The 18630-nt window shown below is 52.0% G+C and overlaps 1 protein-coding gene across 2 annotated transcripts in view; it reads right to left on the bottom strand.

Moving 5' to 3' along the window:
- SORL1 (sortilin related receptor 1) overlaps window positions 1–15083 on the bottom strand; it is a 150900-nt gene extending 135817 nt beyond the window's left edge. For both annotated transcript variants that reach the window (XM_059183472.1, XM_059183473.1), the window contains exon 1: window positions 14231–15083. In XM_059183472.1, the coding sequence (XP_059039455.1) occupies window positions 14231–14506 (276 nt within the window). In that variant the 5' untranslated portion in view covers window positions 14507–15083. The remainder of the gene's footprint in view (window positions 1–14230) is intronic.
- Window positions 15084–18630: the final 3547 nt, after the last annotated feature.

Raw genomic sequence — 18630 nt, 5'->3', positions numbered from 1 at the left:
TCCCACCTGCAGGGCCCATGCAGGATTCCAGAGCCCGGACGAGACTGGAACCACAAGAAGGAAGGAGCCCACATCCCCAGTGAGGAAGCCCTCCACTGGTCAGTAACACTCACTTGGAACTCCCCACAGTGGGGGATCCCTTTACACCCTGAGCTTCTGGGGTCCACCCATTACGCAACTAGCCCTCCTGAGCAGCAGGATCACCATAATCACCATCATTTTTTCACAAAAGGACAGTTAAACTCCAAAAACTGAAGAAGGATCGATCTCGGAATAAAGAACAGTTCTTTGAGACACTTTTGCTTTATGAAAAACTAACTCCATTCCTTTTAGTTTTCCTCCTTCACCAGACACGGAAGGACAGTCCGAGGGCCGGCGTCTCAGAAGCCCTGAGCTAACATTCCACCCGCTCTGTGTGAAGAGCAAACCGACGACCACACAAACCAAAATCCCAAGAGCTGCTGTTAACAGTCAGAATCAGGACACAGCCCCCCTGAAATCGGGAACAAGCACGCTCCCTTGTGCTGAGCCGTGTCTGGGAGAAGCCTCTTCCGGCAGTGGCCAACCCTAGCTGCCCGGGGCACAGTATAGAGGAAAACCAAGCTTCTGGGCTCCATGGAGCCTCTGCCCGATCCCCCCACCATGCTCACCTTTGGACTGATGCTAAGTCCGAGCCTGCATGGACGTGCCCTCCGAGCTGCCTTCCCATGGACGTTCTGCAGCAGAACACCTCCTCCCTTCTCCTTTCTCCTTTCTATACCTCATCCTGCCGCCGCCCTAAGTTTCCCCACCCTCCTCCTTGAGGTGCTCCCAGATGTCACAAGGGAGAAGGGAAACACCTGTGCCACAAACTTGGCCAACAAGGCGACAAAGGACCTCATCCTTAACTACTCTGCTCTGGCTCTTAAGCGCCTGCATTGCGTTTGATCCAGGATCCGAATGCTTTTGGAAAACTCCTGAAATGAGACCTCTGTAGAGAAAAGGACCTTTCCGTATTTTTTAGGAAAATATGTCATTCCAAAATGTGCCTTCTCGTTCCCAGAGATAGGTCCAGGGCCGCACGGAGAGAGAGGGACAAATGAAAAACAGAAGTAAGTAAATAATGCACCTGAGAATGCTACCGGGGGGGGGGGGGGGGGGGGGAGCCAGCGGAGGAAATCTCCACCAGCTCGCTGATGAGGCCTTCCTCCAGCCTTGCCCAGGTTCTTCCGGACGCTCTCCCACGTCTGCCCCTGCAGCTCATGCCTCTGGGAAGAATCTAGAAGCAACTACAAATCAGAAGCCCTATAGCCCCAGTACCCTGGGAATTCAGGCTCAAGTCTTCACCCTCCAAAAACATTCTCACACTTAGAACCAGAGGGGAACACAGAGTGAGCGTATCAAACTTCGACACCATGAAGGATTTGGCACCCAGAAGGGCCACCTGAGTTCTCGGGCTCTGGCATGAAAGAGCCCACCGACATGTGATGCGGGCAACCTCAGAACGGTCCCCCTGGCGGGTGACAATCAAGTCACGCTCTGAGCAGGCCACAGAGCCTCCAGGGATGAGAGTGGGAACGAGGTCTCGAGGCTACATGCTGAAGTCTTTCTCCCCGGAGGACACAAGATTTATGAGGCCCTCAACCAACCCTAACAGGGGTGAAGGGGGTAGAGCAGCACAAAGGACAAGCACAGAAGGTCCAAGGGCTTTCGGACAAAGGAAGCCGAAGGCAAGCTTGGTGAAACACCTTTAAAAAAATAAAAAAGGACTTGATAAATGAGACACAGTTCATCGGAGCGGTCCAAGCAGCAGGGAAGGGCCTGAAACCGCCCCTCGGAAGGCAGAGAAAAAAATCACAGGCCCCCAAAATCTCTGCACACAGAAACAGCATCACTGACAACCCACCGTGTCCAGGAGGCACCTGAAGCCTCAGCTGGTCACCGGCAGGTCGTTAATGCCCCCAGAGGTCACCCTGTCTGGGGCGCCCAAACCCAGCCCAGAGAACAACCCCAGAGATGCTGATTTAGATCCCTCTCTGATGGGGGGGTGGGGGGACTTTCCATAATTCCTGTTGTTTAAAAGAGACGCTCCGGGTGTCTGTAATGCACCTTTTCTGGGGAGCAGTGAATCTAGTCCATTCCCCTTCCTACCAGCAGGCCCTCGGATCCAACCAGAGGTAGCCGAGAAACCCGCTCTTTTGGGGAGAGGCCGTCTTTGGGTATCTGGGGTAGTTGTTGAAACTCCATGATCTGATACATGCCACACCATGGACAAACCTCAAAAAACAGTCCGCCATTGAAAGAAACCAGACGCCAAAGGTCACAAGACTGCCTGAGTCCATACATGAAAGATCCAGAATCAATAAATCCTTATGGATGGAAAGCAGACTGGTGGTTGCCAGGGGCTGGGGGACAAAGGGACCTAGGGAGTCACCCCTGCACAAGTGACAGGTTTTATTTTAGAGTGATGGAACTGGGGGGGGGGGGTGTGACTGCCCAACACCGAGATTGGACTAAAAGCCACTGCACTATTCAAGTCAAAGTGGTTAATGTTATGTGAATTTTGCATCAAAAATTTTTTTAGGGGCGCCTGGGCAGCTCAGTGGGTTAAGCCTCTGCCTTCGGCTCAGGTCATGATCCCAGAGTCCTGGGATCGAGCCCCGCATCAAGCTCTCTGCTCAGCAGGGAGCCTGCTTCCCCCTCTCTCTCTCTGCCTGCTTGTGATCTCTCTCTCTGCCAAATAAATAAAATTTTTAAAAATCCTTTAAAATAATTTTTTTTTAAAGCCTGTTTCTGTGACCTGTCAAGAAGATCACACTTCTGAGGTGTTCGTCTAATACCAAGGAGCTCCCGCTCTGAAGAACGGTGTCTTTCATCTTAGTCTTCCAGCTACCAAAATATGCAGCCCAAATGAGTCACAGAGGAGATGGGCTGAGGAGTGGGTCTCTGGCCAAAGCCATCTTTCAAAGGCTGTCAGCAGCATCTGCAGAGCCGCGGCGTCCCCACGGGCCTCCCAGTCCCCGTTCGCTGGCCCCTGGTCCCCGGCTGCAGAAACGGCCACAAGCTCTGGGCCAGCACCCCCTTCCAGCCCCAGCCTCACTCTGAACACACCTCGGTCCGGGCCACCCCCATGCTATCTCTCAGCCCCCCTGGTGTTCCAAAGAGGTTAAATGATTTGCCTCATTATTTAGAGTGAGAAAAAGAATCTGCTGCCACCCAAGCCCCAAGCTCGGGGTTGTTATAAATAGAAGGGAGCACAAATAAATTGCTTGTCGTATGGAGGGACTGATGGCTCAGGCATTCGCTTACTGACGAAGGCACTGAGGCCTACTGGGTGCCAGGCACTCTTGGAGGCTCTGAAATAAATTCTCCCCTTGTCAAGGGTGTGCAGAGCACGCCTCGGGGAACGCGGTGTTGCAAGTCTGACCGGTGATGAGATATTTATAATGAAACTGTCAAAGTCTGTAGAGTCGATTGAGGCTTACTCAGGAGGATGGGGTCCTTAATGGAACAGGCCCCACGTCCTCACCATTCATTTCTTCTGCCATCGCCTCTTGAGAATCAGTCAAACCCAAAGATCAGGATGTCCTAGACACCCACATCCTGCGGTCCTTCCCTTGCACAGCTTCTCACCAGAACGAGGAGGACAAACAAGGCGGTCTGGTTCGTTCCTCTGCCTCCCTCACTAGCAGGGAAACACGATGAAGTGTTTTTAAAAATTCTGCAACAAAACAGAAAACACGTACCGCATCCTTCAATTTTGAGGACAGAGGCAGCTGCTGAAGCCTCTGAATGTCAGGACAGGCTCAGGAAACCAAAGATAGACTCCCCAGGTCCAAGGAGAACAAGGTTTTCTCAGACCATCCATTTGCACGACCTAAATGCTAGGTAGGCAAACGGCTCCTCCGTGTCCCCATTCAGGACAGTGTCTTCACTATATTTAGCAAACCATTACCCTCGCTGGGCTCTCCACCTCTGAAGAAGAGCTAAAATCTAGTTTAAGAACTCCCTGCAGACAGTGCCTGCTCAGGGACAGGCTGCTGGAGCACCTGACTTGGGTCTGCAGGAGCTGCTTCACCCACACACCTCTTTCACTAACTCGGGCTGCCCATTCTACAGATGAGCCAACAAAGAGAGGATGAGCACGGATGATAAAACGGAGCATTTCACCACCATCTCCTTAACCATAGTCATGAGTTGTCCTTGGAAGACAGGTAGGTAGGTAGGTAAGCAGATGGATGTCTTTCGCTTTCTCTCTCCCAAAAGGGTGAGAATCCTATTTTCACGGACTCACGACACCAGTCCAGAGAGAGCTACCTTTATTTTTGATCGATCCTCGGCAAGCAGAATCTAGCCACCCCTGACCTCTGTAGGTGGCACCCCTCCTGAAGAACCCCCCTTTGTCATTGAGCAAATAGCAGCTTTGCTCTTGTGGGAGGATCCCCTATTAAAAAGAACCTGAGAAAAAAAAAACCCTGTCATGAAAACAATCACCCCTTCATTTACCAGTTGGTAAGTAAGAAAAAGAAGAAAACATCGGACCAGAAGGAACCTCCGAGAACATGTCCACTATTTTGCAGATAAAGGTTAAGCCCAAAGAAAGAGTTAGAGGTGCTGTCCCGCCGGACCCCAGAGCAGGGCAGACAGCTGGAGGCGACGGCAAGCCCCAAAGTGGGCTTTGTTAATTGGCTGCTGAGCACCTAGGCCAGGGTTAGCCTCAAATGAGGATGCTCCTGCGAACCCAGGCCATTTCCAAGAGCTCTGCAGGCTGCACCGCACGCACTCTCTTTGCCCTTCCTCTGTGGGCCCGCCGTTTCACCATAAACAGTACGCCGCCCTCGTTCATTCATAAATACATACGGAGCCCTTACTATACAGCAGACACCATGCTAGGTGTTAGGAAACAGGATTTCTGGGGCCAGGGACATAACTTCGTGTGGGGGAGAGGGTGTGACTGCCCCAAAGACTGTGAAGACATGACCTACAGCAGGTACCACAGGAAAAAGGGAGACGAGTTAGAGAAAATGCGATGAAGGAGAAAGACTGGACCCAGACGAGAGCAGAGCAAAGACCAGGAACAGGGGAGACATGGGGACGGTCAGATTTGAAAAGTTACAAGAAAATAAATACAGCCAGGAGAGCCAAGGGGAGGGCAGAATTATGGGAGAGCTCTAGGCTTTCAAGGGGGAAAAGAGAGTTCACAGCACCCAGGCTGTGGGTCCCTGGCTGAAAGCAAAGCATTCACTGTCATATTTACGAGAGGCAAACGCACCACAGGCCACAGGCCTGGGTTTGAGTCTTGGTCTCCAAGACTCGTTAGCTGCAAAGCCTTCGGTATGGGGCGACGTCTTTTTGGAGCCTCGAAATACCCGTCTGTGAAACGAGGAGGGTAATTCTTATCTTCCTGAATTTATGGGACTGTGAGAAGCAGCCAGTGAGGGGTTACCTGTGAACAGGTTTCACGAACTTCAAAACGCCTTCTGTTGGTGGCCCGTCATTTACACCAGAAGAAGCCATTCTTCACAAAACAACTCCATGTGAAAAATGAACGTTTTCCACCAGGGCTGGAAGCTAGAGGCCTCAGGGGTACCTGAGGCTGCCGCGCACGGGTTGGGGGGGGGGGGCACTGATTTCTAGCGCTTTCCTTGCCCCAAAGGAACACATTTAAATCCTGCATCGAGCCCTCACCTTCTTGGTGGCTTCCTTACCACACTGAGGGAAGCTAATGGAGGCAGAGCCCATGCCACCCAACAGCACAGCTGATTCCCCGGTAATACAGGATGCTCTCAGAGCTGCAGGAGGGCAAGGTGCCTGCTAGAAGCCCCCCTGCCGCACCCCCACTGCTAGCTCAACCCCCCAGCTCAGAGCAGACCGGCCTCTCACCCCATCCGAGCCCACAATCCTCCTTCATCTGTCTCCTCTGAAGAGTCCCAGCCTCGTTTGTGCAAGAACCCTTCCATCACCACCAGCAGCCGGGCGGATGCCTTGCCCAATCCAGCGAGCCTCGTGCACAGCGAGCTGCAGGATTCTTTTTAGACTTCTCAGTGAGAGAGCTTCAGGGGATTAAAGATATACAGAGGAGGTAAGGCCCAGGGGCCCGGCCTCCCATTCTGCAAAGAAGGCTTTCAAACACTTCGAGTCTCCCCAAACACTTGCACAGTTTCCCAGGCCACGCGCCCTCCTCCACGCGGTCCTCACGCCCTGCCATCAGCAAGGTCTACTGTGGGGATCCTTGGGCCGGCCGGCACCGGCCTTTCTTCCCAGGTCCCCAGGCCGACCCATGTGGAACGGCCGGGCTAATGGGAAACCGGTTCCTCTACTCTCTGGACCTCGCCTCCCCTCCCCCCATGACCCATCTCAATGGCACCCACTTGAGTGTCTACAGTGACAGCCTCCAAAAGTAGCCTTTGACCCAAGGCTGCTTTGAACCCCAGCCCTCCAAGCTCAATGAGATCCTCCCAGCTTTTCCCGATTTCTTCTGGACAGAGAGGTTTCCTAGGAGTTCAAAATGTCATCAAAACACTACTAAGCTTCCCAGTCCACCAGAGTAAAATGGATCTCACCCCCGTACCAACTAGAGTCTTAAGTGCCCCATCAGGAAATATTCAATAGCTCAAATCCACATTTACATAACATGACTATCACCCTAACCCCCTTCCCCACTTCGATTCATAGTTACTCAGGGAAAGAAAGTTTCTACTACATAGGTTAGTCTCCTTTCTAAGCAACAGAAGCAATATTACTCACTTTCTTCATTTAAAACCCCAAATAAGGGGGGGGGGGGTAACACACAGCACATTGGCCCCCACCCGGCCCAAAATGCCTATGACATAAGTACATCTTTTTATTGCCCTCGTCTGCCACTCAGATTTGGGACATAATCACATCAGCCTGCCTTTCTGAGAATTCGTAGCTGTGTTTTTAATCTAATTCAGGGGACTAGAGATAAATCATCGTGAAGGGTCCCGATTTTCCGAGCCAGGAGCTTGCAGCAGCGGCAACAGCAGCAGCATGCTAAGCTACGGGGCCAGCCGGGAAGGGGGCGGGGGGGGGGGGGGGGGAGGCTCCGTGCAGTGATGAAGGCCACACGGCCAGGCCCGCGCTGTTTGTCTTCATGTCAGCCTGCAGGGTCCCGGGGATGACAGACAGAGCCAGCTCCACTGCAGGGAGTCAGGAAGCGTGCAGGAAGTGGAGGGCAGGGGCGGGAGGAGACAGCTCCAGGGTTGAGGCACTGTTTACACCACGCACTGCTCAACAGACGTGCGGGCCTATGCACCGCGCCAGCAAAGCCTGGTCCAAGGGAGCTGTGTGTGTGAGGCCACATCAAAAGTGAAGGCACAGGGGCGCCCGTGGGGGGCTCCGTCGGTTAAGCATCTGCCTTCGGCTCAGGTCCTGGGATCAAGCCCTGCATCAAGCCTGCTGCCTGCTTGGGCTCTCTCGTACACACATTCTCTCTCTCCCCCTGGCAAATAAATAAATAAAATCTTAAAAAAAAAAAAAAAAAAAAAAAAAAAAGTGAAGGCACAGAGACCAGCCTTTATCATCACCCAAGTGACTGATGGAAGGAGGCAACCGTGCAGAGGTTCCCCCCGCCACGCCACTGCCAACCAGATAAATACTGCAACCCCCTGATCGTCCACGGCCACTGATGCATTCCGACCTATGCAGGAGAGGCCACTGTTTCCAAACACCTGCCCAGGCAGTCCACAGCCACGGAAACCTGGCTACAGACTGTAGCCCTCAACTCTTGCTTTAGCCCAGCTGTTTTTCGGGGGGAACATACACAGGCCCCTGCTGCAAATTCAGTGTCTCTCCCAGGCAAAGCAGAGGGTGCCCAACACTGGAAAAAGCAGGCCACCCGCCACTCATTAAAGCTATGCCTTCCAACACAGCAGCCCACGGCCACATGTGGCCATTTCCACTTATATTTAAATTCATTAAAATTAAGTGAAAGAAAATAAATTGAATTCTTCCGTCGTCCCGGCCCCGTTTCAAGTCCCCCACTGCCATATGTACTCGTGGACACGCTGGGCCACACAGACAGAGAGCGTCTCCGGAACAGCAGAGAAGGCTGTGTTAGAAGACCTGCCATGAGCCCAGGAAGACAGGGTCTTTCCGCTCTTGGCCGGCAGCAGTGATACGATTGTGGAGGTCACCATTCTTATTAACATCGACCCAGTGGGTAACAGAATGCTGTGCTCATTTTTAACTCCCCACGGCAGTCCTGATTGTTATGAAGTCCTGTTTTTATGGGATCCACCCCAAAGCACGCAGACCATTCCTCGTGGGATAATAAAAAACCTGAGATGGGGTGCTCACAATAAGGTAGGAGCAACCCAGATCTTGAAGCTGAGCAGCACCGACCCTGCCTTCCTGATTTATAGCATTCTCAGCCACTTCAATGCTAGAAGGCAGCCCGTGGCACTTCTTCGAAGGCCCTAGGTCCACAGGTCGATAAACCAATAAATTAGGTCGAAATTAACTGTGGCTCATTTTAAACTGAGGGAAATTGATTTTTGCATCTACGTGGCTGGACTGAATATGCCCTGTTGCCAATGAATTTGGGTGCCCCTACAGGATACGTAGGAAGGTTTTGCGCTCGACAAAGAAAATACCTCACCCCTAGCAGCCCAGACCACTTTTTTTTTTTTTTTTAAGATTTTATTTATTTATTTGATAGACAGAGATCACAAGTAGGCAGAGAGGTAGGCAGAGAGAGAAAGAGAGGGGAAGCAGGTTCCCTGCTGAGCAGAGAGCCTGATGTGGGGCTCGATCCCAGGACCCTGAGATCATGACCTGTGCCGAAGGCAGAGGCTTTAACCCACTGAGCCACCCAGGTGTCCCAAGCCAGACCACGTCTAAAGAAATACTAAGCCGCAAACACTCAAACCAAAATGTAGTGAGCTCCCCTTCCCTTTCCACCACAACTAAATCTTTAAAAATGGAGGAAAAGTTAGTGTAATACTTCAGCTTGAATCCATTTCTGCGCAGCAAACTCTCCATTACCCACATCTGAAGTACTGTCGGAAATTCTAAATGCCAAACAGGCTTCCCTGAACGCATGTACACCAGCCATTTCACAGATCGGCTGCTCGAAGAACGCAAGCTCATTTTAATATTCACCTAAGCCAAATTTAATCAGGAAAGTAAACTGGTGCTTTAATAAAATGGCTAAAAATACGCGGCAAAGGCAACGAGGTTCCCTTTTGGATTAAACCTTCCCTCCAGATCGTTAGAATGTTCCTGTCTGTCTGCTACGGTGGACAGGACACGGCTGGCTCCGTCTGTCTGTGGCTCTGGGATGACACGAGGATGACACGAAGACGGCTGTCATCTTTAAGGAGGAACAGACCAAAAGTACGACAATGAAAGAACCCGACGACATCAGCCTTTGGCTTTGGGACACGAGTTGTGGTTAGGATCGGCCTCCTGGATCCCAGGTCTCAAAGCAATCGACTACACATACCATTAACTTTATTTTACAGACTATAAAGAAACCATTCCCAAAAGGAACACAAGTTCAAAGCAAGATCTGTGGCCTCTTGGTTCTGACATTTTCACAGACCTGGGCTCTTCGCCTCTAGGGAACTGATCTCCAGCAGCCTGCTCCAGAACCAGGGCCATGAGGTGGCTCTCCTGGCCTGCAGGAAGCCTCGAAGTGCAATGAGAAGCCGTCTTCCTTCCCAGGCCTGGAGGGAAAGAAACAAGCCCCCCTACTCTAGGACACTTCACGTAACTCCCTACTTTTGACAGTCGAATGCCACAAACACATCGTGGAGCAAGAGTTAACCTCATCATTCATGCTGTCAGTGGCTACGGATCACGGAATGCACTGATCTTACCAATTCCGAATTTTCTGCACCTCTGTGCCATTACATGGGTAGAATGTTTCTGGAAAGACATGCAGAAAAACAGAGGATAGCAGTTGCCAACTGAGAAGAGGAAACACATAAACGGAGGACATGAGAGGGAGGGCAATTTACTTCTCACTGTATTCTCATACATATTTTATCTTGCAGACATGTATTACCTCCTGAAGGCTAAATAGACATGTTGGACGTCTTTTCGCCTTTTCGTTTCATTTGTTTACATCTGCCATCTCCTCACCCCTCCCCCGTCACCTCTCACAGCCTCTGCCCACCATCCCCCAAGACGTACAAGCTCCTGATTGAACTAAATGGTAGCCAGAGACTGAGCAAAGAGCCCCCACGCAGCAAGAAGAGACGCCAAGTGGAACCGGGAAGTTTTTCAAGGTCACGTTCTTTACTGAGCCAACCCAACATGCCCAGCAACTCCTCACCTACGTAGAAGCCAATGTGAAACAGCACATGCTTTGCCTTCTCATCTTCTGGAAGCAAACAGGTCAGGCATCCTACCTTCAGAATCAACCAGCCAATTCTTCCCCAAGCAAGTGTATCATCTAAGAATCTCCTCGAGAAAGATCTAAAGCTACACGGTATTTCATCCCCAAAGGAGGCTCTTTGTCCCAGGGCCTCGTGCTGTAATAGACACTTTATTTTTCAGTCTCAAATCAGGACACTGAATACTTCTGGCCTCTAAAAAGCAGGAATTATGAAGAGAGAGCTCACTGGAAGGAAAACAAACCTGTAAATCCTGTTAGGCTTTGCGCTTCATTCCAAAGGATTTTTCCCCAAAACAATACCATTAGCAATACCATGATGGCCCTAAAAGGGAGGATTCTGTACAACAGAATCCCAGTTCTTTATTCAAAATAACCCTCAGGACAGCACAGCAAAATCAGGACTCCCCTATCCTCACCTCCGAGAGAACCAACTCATTTTCACTCTGTCTGGGGGTTCACCGTGGTCCTTCTTATAAATACCTTTTCTGTAACTTGCATGTGCTTCCTACCCTCTAGGCTTCTCTTCTTCCAAGTGGGCAGTCCGTCCACAAATTATTCACTAACGGCCTCCCCAGTGCCAGTCACAGAGAAGAACAAGGCTTGATCCATGCCCTCAAGGAGCAGAGAGAGATGAGACAAACAAGCAATTATGACACGAGGCTGTTAGTGCTGTAACCAAGCTCAAAAGAACTCTTCCCACTGGAGCCCGGCAATCCTAGGTGTTCCTTGGCTGCCAAAGAAGGGAACAGGGGTTCTGCAAGCCAACACAGGAGTGGGGAAGACCATCTCAGGCTGAGGAAAAGCAAACATGATGCTACAGAGGCATGGAGTGAACACAAAGTCAGAAAAGAAACTCCGTGTGGCAAGAATTATGGAATCCCCCTTCTTGGACTCCACCCCCTTTAGAAGGGGCTCAACTTCTAACCCCTGAACTTGGGCAGAAAAGTCCTAATATCTCATAGCAATGTGTGTTCACTACTCTTACCAGACTTTATTATTATAAACATGTCCGCAAGGAATCGTGGCAGAAGCCAGTCCCCCACATTAGAGAACATGAAGATAAAAACAATCACAAGAACCATGCCTGGTTTACTCCGTAGGTTAGTGGAGCTGAAGAAAAAGAACCGACATGCCTACACCGGGCTCCTTCTCAGCAGCAGGCAGATATCCCCCTGCAAAAGCCATTCCCGAAGCTGATGGCCTTAACGTCACCCCTCCAGCTTCTTCGGTCAGGCAGCCTCTGCCTCCAGCCCTAATCTGTGTTGCCAGGCATCCTCTTAACCTCACTCAAAGGTCAGAGGGCAAGAAGCTGCAGAGTGTCTGAGTCCACTGACCTTATCCCACCATCTCCGGTGCCCTCCCGTATCACACTACCCTCTAAAGCCCGACTACAGAGCCATAACTCCCCTCTATTGTGCCTGTGTATTTGGGCCCGTCCAGCACGTGTCTAAAGCCGCACCTGCTCTATCTGTGCCTTAAACTGTAAACTTTCTGAAAGCAGGGATGAAAAATTCCCCTCCCTCGCTCCTCCGCCCTTCGCACGCGCATCTCTATTTACAGCCACACTCCCTTCAAGCGATACGATGGGAGAACATTGCAATTCCTCAGGTTTTAAAAAGTGAAAGCGGAGAGGAGATGAAATGGAACTTGGCTTAGAGCTAGAAGCAGAATGGCCATATGATTTCTACTTTGCGTTCTGACATGGAAGAGTGAGGACAGCGCTTTCGTAAGCAGCAGGGACAACTTATCAACTAGGTCTGTCCCAGAGAAAACAGAGGCAAATGGTCACCCTTGCTAGAGAGGTCATTCCAAAGAGAGCTCCAAGAGGGGCACACCATCCCTCTTGGAGTCCCTGACTCCTGCACCTGCAGCCTAAAGGGGCTTTGTCGGATGTGTTTGGCAGAAAGCCCAGGACCAGGAAGTTCTTCCTTCTATCTAACTGAGATCCTTGAAGATTCAAGTTAATGCCTATTTATTAATCTTGGGCCCTCAGAGAAAACACTGCCCTGGGCCTTCACCCTTGGTAGGAATTCCTCATTACTGGTTCAACAGCTAGCTCTCCATCCTTCAGCTGAACCAAACTCAATCGGGCTGGTTCACAAATCAAACCCAAGGAAGAAATGGTACCTGTACGTATACTGATCAGACTGGGATGCTCTACCCTTAGCCAAGGCTATAGCTGCAGGGGACCTGGGCTCCAGGAAGAATTGACTCCCTTCCCTCCCTCCTGCTCCCAGCCCCCAGAGAGCTGACTCAAGCCCACAGCAGAGCTGGATGGCCAGGAAGGCTCCGTGAACAAGGCAGTCTCTCTTTCCCTCCCCTACTCAACACCAGGACGCTGCCGACCCAGTCGAGAATGATGACCTTGCTGTCTTCTTTTCCACATACAAAAAGAAGTCTCTCATGAGGGTGCAGAGGAGAAGAAGGTCAGGACCCACACACAAACGGAGCCGGCAGGCAGGCCCCAGCAGCCTTGGCCCACAGCAGTTTACACATTGCTCTGCACACGATCTTCCCAGGGCCTGGTAGTAGATGCAAGTCAAGTGCTCCCACCCATACCACCAGCCCCTACCCCCTTAAGAGCCATATATTTTTTTATTTTAGAAAAGAATTATTTAGGGAGCATTGTATAAAGAGAGGGCAACTATTTGATCACCCAAAGGTCACTGAGATGATGCCAACAAAAACTAAACAGCAGGCAACCCTGCCCCACGTGACCTTGGGCCAGTCATTTCACTTTTCCCAGCCAGCGTTTGGTCATCAACAAAATGGCACAATCAGTGAGATGGTTTATAAGGTTCATCCTGGCTCTAAGGGTTGAATATTTAACTCTCTACGTTTCCTGAAGAAATGGCTAAAGAGAATCAGTGAAGAGGGGCAGAATTCACACTAACCTTTTAACTTCTGCTTTAAATGGGAACATTTTGACTCTAGAAACCGGGTCATTTACCATCTCCTCTGGTCCCACTTCTTCCCCATTGACCTTCTAGTTTTGCTGATGTCAACCTTAACCACAGGGCTAGGAGTCTCATGAGGCGATAACAGGGTCAAATTAATTTTGCCAATGCCGATACTAACCCACAAACTCGGTCTGCTATTCCTAGCAGTAAGTCTGGCCATAAAAGTGAAATTCATGTTACTCATGATCTAATAAGCCCATTGCCTGGACAGAAATAAATCATTTGCTGAATAACAATGCCCACCAAATTCTTGCAGTCTCAAATCCCTAAGGGCCATGAGTTAATATTCTTATCCAAAAGTAAAGTCAGTATCTCCAAAGGGAAGGTGGAAAGAAAGGACAGACCCTCCCTCCCCCAACAAACAACAACAAAATCCAGCCCTTACACACACACACACACACACACACACACACTCCTCTTGCTCTGGGCAGAGCAAGAAAGTCACGCTTTCAGGTTTGCCCACCTTAACTGTGGGTAAAAACGGTGGGCATGGAGTCCCCCTCCCCTCACTGCTCCGTGTGTAAGTATACTGCAACTGCAGGCTGCTCTCGCCTCCACTGCCAACTGACGGCCCACTAAAGAAACCCGGTTTTTCACCCACATGTAACATGCAGCTGCACCCCTCCTCTACCTGCTGGAAACTACACGGGTGTGCACACACCCTGCGGAAATGGGCACTGCACCCCGCGAGTTACCTGGAAGACGTTTGCTAAAATCGACAGGAAGAAGGAAAGATGAATGCAATTCAAGTGCGAACGGTCACACTCCTGCGGGGGGGTAGGGGGGGGCACGGGAACACAAACGCAAGCCGGGAAGTCCCCAGGGGCGCCGGCACCTGGGAGGCGGCCGCGGAGGATGGATGCGGGGCTGAGGAAGTGCGGGGAGAGGAGAGAGCTGGGGGGAGGCGGGTGGGTGGCCGGCCGCTCACCTGTCCGTACACCTTGATGGGCTCCGGCTGCAGGGCAGCGCTCCGTCTCCTCCGGAGCGGCTTCTCGTCCGCCCCCCGGGGCCCCCCGCGCGCCCACAGCCGCAGCTCGCGCGGCTCGCCCTGCACCACGCGGAAGCCCCGGTCCTGGGGCAGGGGCGCGCGGCCGCCGGGCAGCGTCTGCGTCCACACCTCGCACAGAGCCCCGGGCGGCAGCAGCGCGACCAGGGTGAATAGGAAGGGGAGTCGCGACTCCCTCCTGCTGCTCCGTGTCGCCATGTTCGGGCGAACGCTGCCGCAGGTGGCGCCGCCGCCAGGAGAGAATGTGCAGCGCGAGGCCGGGACAGCTGCTGGGCTGGGGCCGCGCGCGCCGCTCCCGGGGCTCCAGGCCCCCCGCGCCGCTCGGGGCCGCCCCGCTGCGCCCGCCGCCGCCGCCGCCGCCGCCGCCGCCGGGTCCCGCTCCGCTCGGCGCGGCGCCGTCACGTGTGCGGCTCGCAGCGGCGTCCGCTTCGCGCACTTTCCGCACTCGGCGGCCTCGGCGCCGCTCGGGCCCCTCCCCCGCGCGGGGATGGGGAGGTCAAGGCAGCGAGCGCCCGCTGGGGTGCGTCCCCATGCCCGCCGGCGGGCGCACCGCGTCGTCCGCCCTGCGGCAATCGAGAGTTGGGCTGGGGCTCGCTCGTCTTCCCCGGAGTTAGTTGCCTCCTGTCCCGGGTCGCGTCGAGGTCGTCCTAAACCGCGGCGGGTCTCCTTCCCCGACTGCAGCAGCCCCGGGTCGCGTCCGGCTCTGGGACCACCTCCTCGGGCCCCCGTCGCATCCCCACCTCCGAGGGACAGCCCGGAGCCAAAGAAAATTCGCTCTGAACGCGCAGAACGCGGCAGCCGGCAAATCAGGAGCCGGATGAACCCGCCCCCATTGTGAAACTCACATGGTTTCTACTACTCTGGGCATCAAAACGTACCTGAAGTGGCCGCAGCCCAAAACTACCCAGGATCAAGCTAAACTGCTCGGGCATTGAGCACAGTCACTTGTGCCCCCTGCACAGAGGCAGTACAGCGAGGGTATGTCTGACAAGGGACTTGCCATGTCCCGACGAGTACGCAGTTATACCGGGTTCCTTGCACACGGGAATACCTGTGCATAACCCAGGGCCTGGTTCAGGGGCTTGCTTGTGACCCTGCAGGGTGACCCAGCACGGAGCCAGCCTACCGTGGCTGCAAAATGGACATATTCACGAGTCCGTTCAGCCTGCATTCCGCACCTGCTCCAAATCTCCAAGCCTGTAAAGCTTGTCACTGTGAGTAGGAGGGACAGACCCTCAAGGAGTGAAGGGGACCCACCTTAATCCTAAATTCAGCTTGAGGATCCAGACCCTCTCTGAACTGCGAGATACTACTCCTGCAGTGAGAACTGCTGAGGCACACCCAAGGTAAAATATAAAATATGTTTTTGCAGATTTGTAGGAAGGGCCAAGGCCTATCCACCATGGCCTATCCTCTGTTCCATTTTATATTTGAAGGTGCTCTGAACACAGATCCTGGTTTCTGATAAAACTAAAGACAGAAGAAGGAACAGGGCTAAACGTGAGAAGACTGCTATGGTTGTACAAGTCCTTGGTTTCAAGGGAGGAGGGGGTGATCAGTTCAGCTCCCCCCAAATGCTCCTCGTTCTCAACAAACCATGGCTGCTTGATTTCACCCCTTGCCCCAAAGTCCTCTCTGGTTAGCTTATTGGGGCTCCTTCCGTGCCCAGCACCACCCTGCCAATGGAGGGATAGCCATTTCTCACCTCCTTGAACCCTGAGTTCTGCCATCCTCCCCGATAACACGCCCCCCCCACCCCAGAGCCAGCCAGACCAGCCAGACTTTTGGGGAACCTGGCCTCAGGATGTGGAGTCCCCTTCCTCTTCCCAACTCCAGTTTTCTCCCCGAGTCAGGTTCCCCGCACACCCCACTTTCTGTCCACCTCAACATCATCATAGAACCACCCAGCTTTTCCTACCAAGCAAATCATTTATCTGCTAGGAAAGACACGGAACCACCGTCAACTGCCACTCGCAATCTAGACCAGCGTTGTCTTGTCAGGGCCACCTTACCAGGAAGGGACCACCCTGCCACCTCCGGGACCAACAGCGGAAACGCTGCTACCCCCATTTAACCCCCAAGGGAAAATGAGAGGAATGTGGCTAGAGTCACAACCCCCCACACATGATTCGATTATTGTTTCTGCCAATGTGTAGTTAATGACAGCCTTCTCCGCAAGAGCAAGTGTCAGCGTCCCAGCAGGAAACAGAGACACGTGTCCCCTAAGCGTGGATTTGAAGACAAAGAGACACTTCCCCCCCCAAAACACACACACACAAACTGCTGGCTTGAGGTTCAGATGGCAATTTGCAGGGAGAGCTACTTGCTGATTTTTGATTTTGATATGCAACTTGGAAGCTGGAGGGCTGGCAAGAATGCTCAAACATGGTTAATTTACTCCTTGAAAGTCTTCCTCTGTAGTCATTATCTACATTCCAGGCCGTTCTCAAGTGGTTAATCAGCAAAGCCTGAGATCGTGTGTGCCTCCTAAGCACAGGGCAGAGTGGAAAACGCATTGAATTTTGAGTTAGGAGAACTACTTTCTAACTTTGAGGGCTTGGCCAAATAAACACTATAAGCTTCAGTTTTCTTACCGACAAAAAAAAAAAAAAAAAGATAGTTTAATCCCTATCTGTCACACAGTACAGCTCAAGAGTATCAGAATCATGGAGATAGAATAAGTACAATTGTAAAGGCGGCAGATAGAAGCATTACAGGCAGGTGCATTGGAGACAGGCATTCTAGGCCCAGCTTTGCAACCAAGTGGTCAAGTGATTTTTGTCCTGCTCATCTCGCCTCTCTGGGCATTGGTTTCTTCATATGTGAAATAAAAAGAGATCCTGAAGCCCTGATCATTCCCTGCCCCCTTCCAGATGCCCACCTGAGCATGAGATGGGAGCAGCCCCAGGTAAAGCCACCCAGGGTAGGGGTGGGAGCTGAATTGTGCAATTCAGCGGGATGTCCCTCCTAGCTTCAAAACAGGATCTGTGTTGTAAACAAGCCAGCACTTCCTCCATGCCTCCAAAATAGCCTCAACATAGGGGAGAGAATGTGGACAGAGGCAGTGCCCTCATCCCTTTCTGTCCCCACTACATGGCCTTGCTCTTGATGCTTTCAGTATCCCAAGGGAAATCAAAATGCATAGGAATTTAATGCTAGTCTCACAGCTATATAAAAAAGACCTGAGCCTTTCACCAGACTTTAAACTGCCCTCCTCTGTCCTGCCCATCCTAAGCCATCCTGAGCTCAGGTTGGAGATGAAGCTAGACAGAAACCACCCAGAGGTCTTGGTGCCCCACATTTTTATTCAGGTGGCATCATATTTAAAATAGTTAACAAAGGGGTGCCTAGGTGGCTCGATGGGTTAAGCCTGTGCCTTCAGCTCAGGTCATGGTCCTACGTTCCTGGGATCAAGCCCTGCGTCAGGCTCTCTGCTCAGCAGGGAGCCTGCTTCCTCCTCTTTCTCTGCCTGCCTCTCTGCCTACTTGTGATCTCTGTCTGTCAAACAAACAAACAAATAAATAAATAGTTCTCAAGAACGGCCATGAGGAGAACGGAAAAAATCCCAGAAGCCTAACTGAACTTCTGTTCTCTTTCTCCCCTTATCACCTTCCCAAATGCCAGGATCTATCTGCTCACCACCCCCCGCCACCCTCTCCCCCGAAGCCTAGCCAACTCCTATTCATCCTCCAAGTTCCAAAGGCCTCCCTCTGCACCCAGGCTAGGTTACAGCCGCTCACACTAAGGTTCTAAGTTGCCCCTGGTCTCTGATACTTCCTCTCTGGTCACATTAGCTAGTTAACTTCATTTTCCTCTCAAACTACAAGCAGCAGGAGGACAACAATGGGCTTGTCTTGCTTATGTCCGTGTTCCCAGTGCCCAGGATAATCCTGGCACAGAGTGAGTGCTCACTGATACTCTGGAGTGCATGTGTACGAATGAAGGGGAGGAATGACGCCCCCCCTTTGCCTTGTGGTAAGGGTTTGGGGCAGTTAAGGCACCAAGGTAGCTGAACATTAGACCTTTTCTTATCACCGCTTCTTTCTCCCAAAGTTGGCTTCTCTGAATCACAACCAGACCTCAGAGCCACTGGAACAGAAAAGGGACCCCCCCCCAACACTTATGAGTGGTGAACTTTAACCCCCTGCACGTCACTTTTGCCAAATAACTATCATTCACCTCACCAGCCAGGGTAAGATAGAAATACAGTCCTGCCCCCAAAGAAATAACACTTTCTCTGGCTGTTGCCAAAAATTCCGTTCACTAAGGCAAAGCCGGGAATAATTGATGGGACTGAAAATCGGATGTATCGAGAACATAGA

Source organism: Mustela lutreola, chromosome 1, assembly GCF_030435805.1.
Source record: "Mustela lutreola isolate mMusLut2 chromosome 1, mMusLut2.pri, whole genome shotgun sequence".
Taxonomy (NCBI): Eukaryota; Metazoa; Chordata; class Mammalia; order Carnivora; family Mustelidae; genus Mustela; species Mustela lutreola.
This window is presented reverse-complemented; position numbering and strand designations above follow the sequence as displayed.